This window comes from Rhinopithecus bieti, unplaced genomic scaffold (assembly GCF_001698545.2).
Source record: "Rhinopithecus bieti isolate Rb0 unplaced genomic scaffold, ASM169854v2 scaffold_32083, whole genome shotgun sequence".
Taxonomy (NCBI): domain Eukaryota; kingdom Metazoa; phylum Chordata; class Mammalia; order Primates; family Cercopithecidae; genus Rhinopithecus; species Rhinopithecus bieti.
Window position 1 is genome coordinate 3,217,954 of NW_016814096.1, and position 15,787 is coordinate 3,233,740.

General features: G+C 42.3%; 1 protein-coding gene across 3 annotated transcripts in view; it reads right to left on the minus strand.

The window, feature by feature from the left end:
• Positions 1–2,441: 2,441 nt before the first annotated feature.
• PAMR1 (peptidase domain containing associated with muscle regeneration 1) overlaps positions 2,442–15,787 on the minus strand; it is a 99,583-nt gene continuing 86,237 nt past the window's right edge. For all 3 annotated transcript variants that reach the window (XM_017849744.1, XM_017849743.1, XM_017849745.1), the window contains 5 exons: positions 12,084–12,296; positions 10,228–10,294; positions 6,485–6,717; positions 5,046–5,338; positions 2,442–3,507 (listed from right to left, as the gene is read on the minus strand). In XM_017849744.1, coding sequence (XP_017705233.1) covers positions 2,971–3,507; positions 5,046–5,338; positions 6,485–6,717; positions 10,228–10,294; positions 12,084–12,296 — 1,343 coding nt within the window. In that variant the 3' untranslated portion in view covers positions 2,442–2,970. The remainder of the gene's footprint in view (positions 3,508–5,045; positions 5,339–6,484; positions 6,718–10,227; positions 10,295–12,083; positions 12,297–15,787) is intronic.

Below are 15,787 nucleotides of genomic sequence, written 5' to 3' on the forward strand. Positions count from 1 at the left end.
GCTTCTACTACAAGTCACTCACATCATGGAGGCTGGAGGCAGCAAGAGACAAACACAGGTTTCCATTTGTCCTTGCTTTGCTGACTTCACATCCAGCTTTCCTTCCTGACCACTGGCGTGGTTGATTTTAGGTCCAACACCAAAAACAAAGGCAATAGTCTTGCACAGACTTCTCCATCAGTGGTCACAATTTTGTGTGGTTATAATAATCTCTTATTCTATAGGACTGTTAAAAGTTCTGATTCTCTGAAAAGCCCCTGACTTATATATGCTCAAGATTTCTAGCTTTGGAGTTCTATGCTAGGAGGCAAGGGCTATGTTACAAAAAGAGATGGACAACATTCTGATAGCAGCCAGATATGGCCAAGGGACAAGCTTGGATCTGATCCTCTTTGCCTGCCTCAAAGTCTTAGGTGAGTGTAATCAAGTGTTCATAGCCCACAAGAGCAGTGCTAGGGTAGGAAGATCTAGGGGTGGTGGCAAATGGCCATGGAGCTATTAACCAAGCAGCCTGGGATGTCATTACCAAAATTTCAGGCCAGATTCAGCTTCTGAGGGGGCCAGAGTCATAGCTAAGATGATGTACATGTGAACCAAATCTGAGTAGTAAGACAAGAAGAGAAAATAACACAAGTAGTAAAGAGAGCATTAAAAAGAAGTAGAGAACATGATATTCCAGGTGGAGGGTCAGGAGACGGAGGGTGTAGGCACGTATGTGTGGAGCACCTACCGAGGCAGTTGTGGAGCTGTGCCTAGCTGAAGAGCGCTGACCCTGCCGGGTATATCATGTATTATGTTCATTGTTTTACACAACATCTCACTTAATTGTCACAGCTACCACAATAAAATCTCAAGATTTTATTATGCCAACTTACCAGATAATGAAACTGAGGTAGAGAGGCTAAGTACTTGCCCAAGATCACTTTAGAAAAGAAGTTAAAAGACAGGAATTTGTATTCAGATCTATCTCTTTGATCCAAGTTCCATTACACCTTTTAAGATCCAAGCTTTCTAGGCTTAACAAAGAAAAACCTTTGAGTGACCTGATAAATATTTATAGAATCAAATCCTCCAGCCTCCGTCAAGGCTTCAGTTGATGACAACCTCAGGTTAAGCTGCTCACCAATTCCTGACCCACTGACACTGTGAGAGAATAAACACTTACCATTTAAGCCACTAAGTGTCGGGTAATTTGTACTCAACCATTGATAACTAACACATCCCTCTTTGATTAAGCCAGGAGGATGGGCATGGAGGGTTGAATGAAAGGAGGAGGATGTGATTTATGGAAAGCCCCAGGAAAGGCTGACAAAAAGAGAAGTAGAAGAAATTCTCTTGTGGCTCAAGACCCAGACATGGGGGGAGACAGGTTGGGAAACAAATAAAATCCTCACCTCCTGTCTTGGGCTAAAGTCCTTGAGCTTTTTGAGATAGATTAAGGGAACAGGGGAGTTCCTGTTTGGGTCTACAGAAGGCAAATGTCTCCCGGAAAGCTCTGTAACAAGCCTGGCCTCTCAGCTGTCATGTGGTATGGAAAGGACCAAGAAGTTCCCCCAATCCCCCAAAGGAGGAATAGGAGGTTGCAGAGAGTCTGGCTGGGCAGTTGCCAGAGGTTGTCACTGTGGCCATGAGGCTGAGTGACCCAGACAAGGGTCAAACAGGAGTCAGTCTGCAGGAAGGAGGGCTGGGCCCCATGAAAGAGAGAACATAGCATAAGTTACACTAATTACAGACTCTAGCATTAAATGTCAGCAACAAAAAGACCCACCACACACACCCAAGAACCAGCAGGAACTTGGGGGTCCCCCACTCTTATCCCAATGCTTGAAGGAAGGTAAGCCTCCAAAGCACCAGCCTAGTGAAGAGAAAACTGGCGAGGAGAGCAGGGGAGAAAGGATAAAAGAGTAAGTCAACCCAAAAAGAGGGTCACTGCCAAAATTACTTAAGGTGTCTGACTAGACTGAATTCATGTTCTTTCCTTCACTATCCGGTGGGAAGTGAGAGTAAGGCTTGAGAGAAAAATCACATAAGTTATAGACAACAGTGAAGCTACAGTTTCTTGGCATATCTAAACTTAGTGTGAGTTAATATGTGACTCCAATTCATATGCTATAAAAACATTCCATGAAGATTTATGGAGGTTCAAAGCAGGACTTTGTGCTGGATCTAGAAGACAAGAAGCAGAGGCAATCCTAAAAATCATCGAATCTCTGGTGTTTCTGTTTGTGCCTTATCGTAGGGTACCCATGTCCCTCCTCCCCTGGCCCATGACCCATTGAGCTCTAAGAGTTGGTATTAAAAAGATGACATTGACTTTGTCAAACACACTATTTGGGAATGATAGCCCTTGGCACTATTTTAAAGGGCTATCACCAAGCCATCAGCCCTGATACATGTAGCTCTGAGAAACAGCATGCAGAAATAAGAGCATAGCACATTTGTTTTGTAGTTCAGAAGCCAACCCTTGTTTTATTAAAATGTGTACAAGAGATGGGGAAGGAAAAGGACCAGAGTGTACTGCGGCCATGTACACAAAGGCATGCGCCACATCCCAGTTCTGCTGCCCTGGGCTGTCCCATGGGCAGCTTTCTAGAACTTGAGAGCCTCAAAAGGGGTCTCATGAAGCCCAGATCTTCCCTGGTCAAGCTGATGGCATTCGTGACACTGAAAGGTGGGGAAGACCACCAGGTCAGTGGAGTGGAGAGGTTTTGTATATGGTCTTCTTTGAAGAAACTTACTTCTTGCAAGCCCTGGCATCTTCCAATTGACTGTCCTGTTAGTGGAGGCAGCATCAGCCTACCAGCAATGGAGGTCTACTCACCCTTCACTGAGTTTTGTCCCTGAAGTCAGAAACCCTGGCACAGCCAAGTTCACAGACAAAATCACACTTCAGGCCCACACTGCTTCACGCAATGACACATGTATAGATGGATATACAGAAACACTTCTCAAGGAGTGCATGAGCCTGGTTCATTTCATGTTTCTTTCAATCCAGTCTTTAAAAGGCAGCACCTTGGTGAAGGCAGTGGAGAGCCTGTGGCTGCATGTTTTATCATAGCTCCAGCTGACCAGTCCCATCAGATGCCAGCGTGGCTCAGGAGATGCTCGTCCCGGGAAGGACACAGCTGCGATGCCTCCTGTCTCTGCAGTGCAGATATCAGAAGGGGCAGTGGGGTCCTGGCTGGCACAGAACATGTTATCAGTGACACTCACTGGGATGCCATGGTCCTCATGCTGCTCCTCACACAACAGCGAGTCCACCACGCTGACCACCCCAGAGCGCAGTGTGTCGTTCTTGAAGCCAGGGCTCCTCACATCTGCCAGGACATTCCAGCCAGCCACAGTGATGTGGGACTCCTGGAAGGAAGTGCTGAGATCCCGACTGGCAGCAAGGCAGATGGGCTGGACTCGGGTGCTGATGCGGGCCTTGTCTAGGAGCTTCAGGATGGCGATGTCAGCATCAAGCAGGATGGGGTCATAGTTGGGATGCAGAATGATAGCAGAAATCTACAAATGTAAGGAATGGGCAGCAACGGTGAGGAGGCGCTCCACAGTGGACAAGAACAGGCAAGGCTTGGGGCTAAATTTTTGGGAGAAAATGTCTAAGAGGCAGCTACAATTATTTGGAGATACTTTACTCAAGAAATCATGGAAAACAACTGCTCTACTTCCAGGATTGCAAACCAAAGTGCTTTCTACAGCCTGGAAAGTGGGATTAAGTAAGTGAAGTGGACAGTTGAGGCTGCACAGCGATCTAAGGTGGGCAGCGGCCACATCACTGCAGTCAGCCACTCCATGCTGAAATGGGACCAGCATTCTAGTTTTGCCAGAAAATGAATTCCAAATCTTTATTTGAAATATCTTGATGTTAAACAATGCTTGCAAATAAATAAATGATTAAAAATATGTGTCAGCACCATCAAGGCACAAACCCTCACAGGCTAAGTTTTCAACCTCTGGTCCACCGTAAATATTTCATTTACATTCAAGTCAGCAAATAGAGCTATGCTCAGAATATTCCACAAGAGTTTTCCACAAAGTCTTCCCTGATTTTCCCAGTCCTTGCTGGTCATGCCTTTTGATGGGTGCCTGTAGGAGCACACATCTTGTAAAATTTTTATGCGTATGTTCTATTACCTCAATCTCCTTTGAGTGTATTGCCTTGGGGCTTCTCTTGTGTCACACTGATTATGATAAATTTGTCTGTCTCTCCCACTCAACTGTGGACTTTTCAGAGAAAATAAAACACGCTCTATTCTTTTCTGTGTCCACTTACAGTGGAAGGCCCATTGTGGGGGCTCAACAATAGATGGACAGGCAGGTGGATAGATGGAGAGATGGATGGATGGATGGATGGAGGGATATATGGATGGATGGATGGATGGATGGATGGATGGATGGATGGATGAACAGATAGATGGATAGACAGATGGGTAGGTGAATAAAAGAGAGGGAGGAAGGAAGGGAAAGACAGACATATATTATAAATTTGTTAGGAGTGTATCTAGGTTAAAACATCTCTGTCTACCTAGGACAGTGCCCAAATGTAATAGGTGATTAACCTTTTTTATTCAAAAAATATTTATTGATAATCTACTTTGAGCCAGGCACTGTGCCACGCTGTGAGGGTACAATGACAAATCGCAACATTCATGGAGCTAACCGTTTCAGGCAGAGCCAGCCATTAAACAAATAATTTCACTAATTTTTAATTTGTTACAATTTATGACATATGCTACCAAGTAACATATGCTACTAGGAGAAGTACATTTTGCTCTTAGGTGATTAACTTTTGATGACCACAGTGATAGATGACTTTGCCTCTATCTTGTTTATAAAATAATCAAGGTGGAAAAAAGACTCCACAGTCTTTCTAGATGCCCCCGTCTAGTATCTCACTATGAAATATTGAACACTGCTATATGCCAGGCTCCAGGCTGGCTGCTGACATGCTAAGGGGACAGGGCTTGGCATAATCACTGTCCTCCCATGCTTGGAGTTTTTTGAGCCAGAGCCCCAGCTTCCAAGTACAAGCCCTCTCTTACCCGTAGGCTCTGGATGGTCTTCTCATCCCGGTCATCATCCCGGTAGAATTTCCCCAAAACAACTTTCAGGTCTGCTGTCTTGATCATGGTGACCTTCCCCAGGTCAGTAACACAGTGGGCAGCCACCACCACGGTGCGCTCATTCACCAGGGCACCGCTGCAGACCAGGAACCATGCTCCCTTGTGAAGGCTGCCATCATGCACCCCGCTGGTCCTCCTATAGATGGCCGCCTGCCATGGCCAGCGCAACCCTTGGGTCTTCGGAGCAGTGACGTTCTCAATTTTCCCACAGACTATGGAGAAAGTACCGGATTAGTAAGATAAACTCAGACTTTGCCATCCAAAGGAGAATGTATCACTCAACCAGAGAGCACACATCTGGAAAGGTGAACCCTATGGGCGTGATGATCACTAAGCCAAGTAACCTGGTTTTCTTCTCCCCTTAAATATGAATCAACCCACCTTGACATGGCTAGCTATAAATCTAGGGTTAAAATTGGAGGCTTTGCAGTCAAATGAAACCTAAGTTCTGATCCCAGGCACTTACTATCAATAGAACTTTGGGCAAGTTGTCTAATCTTTTAGAGCCTCTGTCTTCCTGCCTGTAAAATGGATAGAACAGTAATAATGGTCTCACAGAGCTCTTGAGGAGATTAAATGAGATGGTACATGTAAACAAACTCAAAATATCCTGACTATCCTCATAGTCATAACCACAACGAACTAAACCATACTGTTCTCCTTTCACAAAAAGGGTGGGGAAGGCAGCTTAGTAAATGCAGGCCCCTAATCCAGACACTTCCACATATTATCTCAGTATTCATCATCATAACCTTATGATGTAATTAATACCTCATTACATTTTTTATTTTTTGAAGCAGAGGCTCACTCTATCACCCAGGCTGGAGTGCAGTGGCATGATCTTGGCTCACTGCAACCTCTGCCTCCCAGGTTCAAATGATTCTCCTGCCTCAGCCTCCCAAGTAGCTGGAATTATAGGCATTTGCCACTACACCCAACTACTTTTTTTTTTTTTTGTATTTTCAGTAGAGACGGGTTTTCACCATGTTGACCAGGCTGGTCTCGAGCTCCTGACCTCAAATGACCTGTCCACCTTAAACAGGGGAGCCAAGATTATGTAACTTGAGGCCCTCTGGCACCTTTAACCCCTTTCCCCATTTGGTGACTTAATGACCCTTTTCTCTAAGTAAATATGACAGAATCACCCAAGAACTTATGCCCCTAAGATTTAATGAGTCAATTTCTCCTGGGTAGTAAGGTTAAGCCAAAGGAAAAAAAGTTCTAACTATGGAATTTCAGATATCACCAAACTAGAGAAAGCACTGGAGATGCTTTCCCAAAAGTCAGGGTTAATGGTTTTTCTCAGGCAGCCACAAAAGATGGAGCATGCTCAAGCCCAAGAATGAGCCTTGACTCACTAGGGATGCAGGATGGTGCCCGCCCACTCCACTTCCCAGTCCTCAGACATGTCCTCCGGCTGCTGCCCAGGCGGCGGTAGAAGGGTGAGATGCACTCATACTGGAGCTGGGTGTGCAGATGTTGGTATCCCGTGGGCAGATCTCCAAAGGGAAGGGCTGGCTTCTTGGTAGGGGCGCTCTGCAGTTTCTGCTTGCTGAAGGCCGCTGAGTATAGCTGGTGTAATGGTGTCTCCCTGGGTCAGGAAACATGCGCCCAGAGAAAGGGCAGAGCGAGAGAAAGTCATTGTGGCCTCTTTAGCATTCATGCCATGTCCCATGTAGATATTTGGTTACAGAAACAGAAAAAATCTCTCTCTCTCTCTCTCTCTCTCTCTCTCTCTCTCTCTCTCTCTGTCTTCTGAGGCAGGGTCTCCCTCTGTCCCTCACTCCAAGATGGAGTGCAGTGATGCGATCTTGGCTCATTGCAACCTCTACTTTCCGAGTTCAAGCAGTTCTTGTGTCTCAGCCTCCTGAATAGCTGGGATTACAGACATGTAACACCACACCCAGCTAATTTTTGTATTTTTTGTAGAGATGGGTTTTCATCATGTTGTCCAGGCAGATCTTGAATTCCCAGGTTCAATTCCCAGATTCAAGCAATCCACCCGCGTTGGCCTCCCAAAGTGCCGGGATTACAGGTGTGAGCTACCCTGCCCAGCCAAAAATGTCTTTCTCATTCTATGTCTCTCTGTTTCTCTCTTTCTGTGTGTGTCTCTCTCTCTCTCTCTCTCTCTCTCTCTCTCTCTCTCACACACACACACACACACACACACACACTTCAACTCTCCCACTGAGCAAATTCTCTTGTACACTTCCATCTTCATTTTATGTCTCCGTGTCTATTCCTGGCATGATTCCAACTGCTTAAGACTTTAACCAAAGAGAATAATATCTGGCATAATAGCTGCTATCCAAAGGTACATTATACATGCACACACAAAGAAATTAATTGCAACATTAAACAGAAAAGGGAGTTAATTTGAATGAGCAAAATCTAGACTTTTTTTTTCTCCAAACATTATCATAATGGGGCAATATTAGGAATTGACTTGAACTAAACTGTGTTGATACAGTAGCTTGATTTAGCAATTAGCAGGTGTAATTAGTACACCTCAGAGAATAGAATTTTCTCTCAGGGCATATTAATTGGGAGAAATATGAAGCATTGTGTATAAATGGGAAAAGGGGATATTAAATGAGCCCTGAAGTTGGAGCCATCAGAGACAACTCAGGGATTCTTGGGGAAGATGTGCACACATTCTGCAGGTTGTGTTCATTTTATATTGGCACCTAATGACTGTCACCTGAAAAGCTGAAATTCCTTTAGGAATCTATGTTTTCATCCCTGTTTAATGAATGGGCAAAGGAAGCGCAGAGAGACTAGTGGAAGTACACAGAGGCACGCAGTAAAGAAACTTGGTACCCAAGGCAGTGCTTAGCAGTCACAATTTCCACCCTGGTGTCCCCACCACACCAATATGATATCATCATAAGAAATCTATTTCATATACAGTGCTTGGCTCAGAGCAAATATTCCAATCCTCTTGATTTCATTCAACAAATCTTTAGCTCATGTTTATAAGGAGGTCTGTAGCTCAGGGAGCTCCTGAACTTGCAAACAAGCTCCTCCCTTGGCCATGGAAGGTATACACTGTTGTTGGGGGCTTCTGGATGAGGAGGTAGCTTCTGGATGAGGAGGGATACCCTCCACTTCAGCAGCCTGTCTTCCCAACAGATACTTAAAACTAGTTTCAGCCTTGCTTTTCATTTACTTGAGAAACCTGGCACCTTGCCACCTAACCTCCCATTAATATTGCTTTAAAAATAGGAAGCCCAGTAGTCTTTTTGAATAGTGCAGGGGCCTGTCTACAGCATGTGTCTTTGGGAAGAACAGGTTGGTCCCATTTAGTGGCGAGTCCAGCCCAGGAAAATCACACAGATCAGGAAAGAGGGCAGAATTTGAATTTCACTGCCACCGTTTCCAAGGAAATGCCTTGCCCCTGAAAGGAAAAAGACAAAAATGGAAGGAGACAGCCTGAGGAGGGGTGAGAGACTGATGGATATTCTGACTTATGAATATTCCAGGGAACTTGGCTGTGGTCAATTTCAGTCACCGGAATTCACTGTTACTATTTCTAACAATAGGTGAGAAATCACTTTCCGATGAATTATGTGTGCAAGGTGCTTTGCTACAGCCTTTACATAAGACTCAAAGTATAGTGCATAAGGGAGCAGACCATGAAGCCAGATACTGAATTTACATCCTGGCTTTGCCAGTTCTAGCAATGTGACATTGGACAAGTTACTTAACTTCTCGGAGCTTCAGTTTACCCCTCTGTAATATAAATAATAAAATCTATAATAAAATGGTGATAACAAAAATACTGACCTCAGAGGTTATAGTGAGGATTAAATGAACTAATGCATGAAAAGCAACTGATACAGAGCAAACATGCAATAAACGTTAGCTATTAGTGTTGCATATAATCCTTAAAACAATCCCCAGAGGCAGATTGCTATGATTATCCCTACTTTTCAAAAGAAAAAACTAAGGCTCAGCAGGTTTAGGAACTTGCTGAAGAATACCCAGCACTAAAGACAGAGGCAGACTCAGGTCTTAAACCTTTGTTTGTCAATCCAATTCATTCATTCAATAAATACTTACTGAATGCCTACTATGTGGCAGATACTGTTGTAGGCACTAGAACTTTCAGCACGAACAAAACAGATAATGTTCCTGTATGTGTAACTTTCACATTTTGGGGAGGGTGAGGGAGAAAGAAATTGGACAAATAAACCCTTACAAAATATGTGAGACAACAGGTGGAGAGAGATGCCAAGATAAAAACAGAAACAGAGTAAAGGCTAGAGTATTCTGGCTAAAGGGGTCCACTAGACAGTCAGGGTGAAGATAGGATTGCTATCTTTAAAAGGATATTTAGGGAAGATCTCTCTCTGTTAGGCAAAAACTGAGCAGAGAACTGAAGGAAGAGAGGCATTAAGCCTCACTGAGATCTTGTGGAAGCAGGTTCCAGACAGAAGGAGCCACAGTGTCAAGTTTCCAAAGCAGGACTGTGCTTGAAGTGATAGAGGAAAATCAAGGAGGCCCATGTAGCTGAGTGGAGACAGTGAGGAGGAGAATGTATAAGAGATGAGTAGAAAGGGGCTACTCCCTCCCCACCAGGTGGACCCCACCTTTGTCTTCCCAGGAGAAAGGCTGAGCATACCAGAGGGCTCACATCCTTCTGTGTGGCTGGTCATTTGTCTCTAGTTCCTGGGTTCCCCCAGCCTGCCTCATCTCACTGGTTACCTCCAAGCATAACTTCCTAAATTGTAGCTGGTTGTGTTTAACAGAAATGTCATCTTCCTAGAAGCTACCATAACAAGTACATAGTAATTTCAGGAAGACTCAAGGATTCAAGTCCATTTTCTCAAAGATCATCTGAAAGTCTTGCTTTCTACCAGTCATCTACTTTCCCACGATCCAGTGAAATTTGTACATCTTCCAACAGTTGCTACCTCTTGGCTAAAGGCAGCTGGCTAATAAGCCTCCATCTAACAAGCCCTATTCTTTCATGACCAGTTAGCACTAAATGTCCCTAAGAAACCTCAAACCATCTTTGGCCAAACACAAGTGGGGAAGGGGAATGGAAGGGGAAATACTCATTAGCCTTTAGGGCAGAGTGCAGGTGTTTCGACCTCACCTTGACTGAACCTGCATTGGAAGAACTCTCCTTCTTACCAGGTCTGAAATCTTTGGTTCTCGGCAGGCTAGAAATAAAAAAGACAATGCTGCACAATCCTTTTCCATATTCACTGTTCACATTATTCAGTTCAGATTCATACCTGACTCCCACTTCTGGACACCAGGTGCCCATTCCCCAGGCTCTCAGAGGCACGACATGTCAGGCAAGCTTGAACATCTCACTTTACAAAAGAGCTTGCTGCCTTTAATCTTGATTGACAGCACCCTCTGAAGAATCTAAGAAGACCAGATGCCTCTGAAAGGCTGCCCCACCTGAGTGATTTGGGACAATGGCATCATAGAGTAGGATCATCTGTTCATGTGAATGTAATTAGCAAACTTGATCAAAATGGAATAAAATTCAAAGTGAAGGTTCTAAAACATAGCCCACATGGGGAATTACAAGGTTCTCTTTTGACACCAGACAGCAGTGTCAACCATAGATAAGTCTTGGAAAACAGATTCCTTCGTGTTCTTTCTCTGCCGTTAAGGCCCCTAACAATCACTTGAGGGCAATTCAAAGCCCAGTTTAATTTTGTTGAAGTCTCTCTTTCTTCATGAGTGAAAAGGAATCCTTCCCATCTCACTTTCCCAATCAGGCAGCCAACATTCATCTAATTAGCAACTTAGAGAACTTTGGTTGTATTAATTTGTAAGAGAAGAGTGGACAAAAATCTCCAAGGACATATGTGACACCGTTCCCATACTTAATGAAATAAAAATCAGAATTTGTGCTGGTGGGGATGAAGGTCGCTTCTGGCTAAAGTCTAAAGTGATTTATTCCTTTCACAAACCATTCCCTTTCATTCCTTTTCCCATGATTCAGGTTGTTGACAAACACCCAGAAGGCAAAGTGGAGGATTAAGACAATTATCTGGATAATCTAGGACAAGGACATGTTTTCTTCCCAGTAAACAGCCAGATCATTGTGGCCTGCCCCCAAATAGAGAGGCTGTTAACCTGAAGCAACTAGTGAATCAATTCAGTGAGAAACTATACATCCCCACTGCCAATAGAGAAGGTTCAAACGTCTCTATTCAATATTCCACTTTTCTGTCCAACCTACATATTTAAGTTTACCCCTTGATTCCCAGATTGTCTCACTTTGAGTTTACCATGATGACTTCACTTCTGCCTACACCTCTTTTCTTTTCCGCTGTCTTCCATCTGGAATACCATCCCAACTCCTCTTCACATGTGCAAATCCTCCCCAGCTTTCCAGACTGGCTCCAGTCCTACTGGATTCATGCAATTGTCCCTATTTCAGGAACATTGATCTCTCCTTTTGCTGAACTTACACCACTCATCTCTTCCTGTAACGATCCCTTGAATGTACAAGGGTTTACTCTCTGTCTTTGTTTTTAAACATCTTAACATCTTCAATCCTCCCCCTCCATAGGCTGGTAGGGATGATGCATCTATTTTGTTCTTGTATTTCTCGCATCAACTTAATATTGCATAGAAAGTAGTTAAGTGGAGCTACGTAAATGCTTATACATTACCTCAATTCTATACTTGGATTTGCATATATTAAACTCAGCCCTGTCATCTTTCCTAAATTGCTCTGATAACTACATTCCTCTTCTTGATCACCTCTCGAGGTGTTGTGATTAGGGAAAGCAGGTCCTCTTGAGGGAAAAAAAAAAAGAGAAGCAAATGTTTTAGGATGGTTTCCAACCTCAGAGTTATATATGGTTTCAGAAGGGACTTAAGAGAGAAAGGCATTTTCCAGGGGCTTAAAACATGCAAAGGAGCTACCAAAAGGTCTAGCAACTTCATCAATGTCTGTAGACTTCAGAAACAATTGTAAATTACCTTTTATGCAGATGGGCTGTTTCCCTGACCACTCTCCATTCTGCTGGCAAGTTCTTTTCTCATTGCCACTAAGAACATAGGAGTTGTTACAAAAGAAGGACACAACGGTGCCAATTTTAGCATGGCGTCCATTGATAAGCCCAGGGCCCCCTGTTATTTTCTTGTACCCATTGACTGGGCCCCCAGGGTCTGAGCAGTTTCTTTCTTCAAGGACTAAAAGAAAGTAAAAGAAAAGGAGAATTGTTAAAAGTCTGAGTTATTCTATTTTAGAATAGAATCTTTCATGTTTCATTGAACTAAAAATACAATGATATAGGACTTGGTGCTCAAAAGTATTACCAAAAGAAATCGTATAATAGAAAATTCATGTATTAGACATGTATTTCCCTTGTTTTCATAATTTATTCTTAAATTGAAAAGTATCTAATTCTATATATAAATAAATTTGATGCCAAATCTGGCTCTTATATCATCTTGTCCATTTCTTTCTCAAACTGTAGGAGCTAGGCAACCCTGAGTAAAATAAATATCTCACCTAAATTTCATTATCGGTATACAAGGATTATTGATTTTCAGTGTCGTTGTATTATCTCCTTCATTCTTTAAAGCTTGGGCAATTAAAAACTATTCCATTTCCTATTTGTATTGTACCCAGAAAGTACAGCTGCTTAGAAATAAGAGTAGATACGTGAAGTTAATTTAGATTTCATATTTAATCTCTAGGAAAATAAGTGTGTTGAAAGTTATAGTTAAAAATACTAGAGGACAATATAATTGTAGAGAGACAATAAATTTCCCTTGATCTCCAAATACAACTTTCCATCTAAGTATTGATACTCATTATAGAGTTATCTCTATTCTTTGACTCCTGTTGAATGGCTATTTAAAGTAGAAATGGCATCAGCAGCTATTCTGAGCACTAAATAGGACTTTTTAGATACATTCTGGAAATATTCTATCAGATAGGTAACATATTTCTCTCAAATAGATTATGACACTGTACTGAACATGACTTGCCTAAGGAAACTGAGCTCCCAGAGAATTCAAACTGTGACTACTTGATTTGGGTACCACTCTACCAGCCTCCCTACTTTCTTTTCCCTTTTCTTTCCTTTCCTTTCTTTTCTTTTTTTTTTTTTTTTTTTTTTTTTTTTTTTTTTTTTTTTTTTTTTTTTTTTTTTTTTTTTGAGACATGGTCTCACTCTGTCACCCAGGCTGGAGTGCAGTGGCACAGTCTCGGCTCACTGCAACCTCCATCCCCTGGGCTCCAGTGATCCTCCTACCTCAGGCTCCTGAGTAGCTGGGACCATAGGCACACACCAGCTGATTTTTGTATTTTTAGTAGAGATGGGGTTTCACCATGTTGCCCAGGTTGGTCTTGAACTCCTAAGCTCAAGCTGTCCTCCCACCTTGGCCTCCCAAAGTGCTGGGATCACAGGTGTAAGCCACCACAACTGATCTTAGTTTCTTTTTTTTATAAATAATTTCAACTTTTATTTCAGATTCAGGGGGTACATGTGCAGAATTATTACCTGAGTATATTGCATTATGCTGAGCTTTGGGGTACAATTGATCCTGTCACACAGGCATTGATCATGATATCCAGTAGTTTTCAACCCTTGCCACCTTTTCTGTCTCCTCTTCTAGTAGACTCTCTGGTTTCCTTAAAATCATTTATTCTAAGACACAGACAGGCTCATCCCTGTAAAACAGTCTCTGTGCAATGCAATTATGCTTTTGTTTCTTTCCTTCTTTTTAGTTTTATTTTATTTTCAGTTTCAGATACATGTGCAGGACGTTCAGGTGTCTTACCTAGGTAAACGTGTGCCATGGTGGTTTGCTGCACCTATCAATCCATCACCTAGCTTTTAAGCCCCCCATGTATTAGCTATTTATCCTGATGGTCTCCCTCCCCCCACAACCCCCCAACAGACACCAGTGTGTGTTATTCCCCTCCATGTGTCCATATGTTCTCATCATTCAGCTCCCACTTACGAGTAAGAACATTCAGTGTTTGGTTTTCTGTTCCTGCATTAATTTGCTGAGGATCATGGCTTCTAGCTTCATCTAAGTCCCTGCAATGGATATGATCTTGTTCCTTTTTATGGCTGCATAGTATTCCATGGTGTATCATGTACCACATTTTCTTTATCCAGTCTATCATTGATGGGCATTTGGGTTGATTCCATGTCTTTGCTGTTGTGCGTAGTGATGCAATGAACATACATGTGCATGTATCTTTATAGTAGAATGATTTATATTCCCTTGGGTACATACCCAGTAATGGGATTGCTGGGTCAAATGGTATTTCTGGTTCTAGGTCTTTGAGGAATCACCAAATTAGTTCAATCACCTTAAACTAATTTACATTCCACCAGCAGTATAAAAGTGTTCCTATTTCTCCACAGCCTTGGCAGCATCTGTTGTTTCTTGACTTTTAAATACTCACCATTCTGACTGCTGTGAGATGGTGTCTCATTGTGGTTTTTATTTACATTTCTCTAATGATCAGTAATGTTGAGCTTTTTTCAAATATTTGTTGGCTGCATACATGTCTTTAAATTCATAAGGAACCAAAAAAGAACCCATATAGCCAAGATAATCCTAAGCAAAAAGAACAAAGCTGGAGGCATCATGCTAACTGACTTCAAATTATACTATAAGGTTACAGTAACCAAAACAGCATGGTACTGATACAAAACCAGTACCTTTGAGAAGTGTCTGTTCATGTCCTTGGCCCCCTTTTTAATGGGATTGTTTCTTTTTTCTTGTAAAGTGTTTAATTTCCTTGTAGACTCTGGATATTAGATCTTTGTCGGTTGGATAGGTTCCAAAAATTTCCTCCCATTCTGTAGGTTGTGTGTTCACTCTGATGATAGTTTATTTTGCTGTGCAGAAGCTCTGTAGTTTAATTTGATTCAATTTGTCAATTTTTGGTTTTGTTTCAATTGCTTTTGACGTTTTTGTCATGAAATCTTTGTCTGTGCCTATGCTGTATGGTATTGCCTAGATTTTCTTCTAGGGTTTTTATAGCTTTGGATTTTACATTTAAGTCATTATTCCATCTTGAGTTAATTTTTGCATAAAGTGTAAGGAAGGGGTCCAGGTTCAATTTTCTGCATATGCCTAGCCAGTTCTGTTTAACCATTTATTAAACAGGGAATCATTTCCTCATTGCTTGTTTTTGTCAGGTTTGTTGAAGATCAGATGGTTGTAGATGTATGGTCTTATTTCTGAGGTCTCTGTTCTATTCCATTGGTCTACATGTCTGTTTTTATACCAGTACCATGCTGTTTTGGTTACTGTAGCCTTGTGTGGTTTGAAGTAGGTTAGTGTGATGCCTCCAGTTTCATTCTTTTTGCTTAGGATTATCTTGACTATATGGGCTGTTTTTTGTTTCCTTATGAATTTTAAAATAGTTTTTTCTAATTCTGTGAAGAATGTCAATGGTAGTTTGATGGGAATAGCATTGAATCTATAAATTACTTTGGACAGTATGGCCATTTTCACAATATTGATTTTTTCTATCCATGAGCATGGAATGTTTTCCCATTTGTTTGTGTCCTATATGATTTCCTTGAGCAGTGGTTTCTAGTTCTCCTTGAAAAGATCCTTCATGGCCGGGCGCGGTGGCTCAAGCCTGTAATCCCAGCACTTTGGGAGGCCGAGGCGGGCAGATCACAAGGTCAGGAGATCGAGACCAT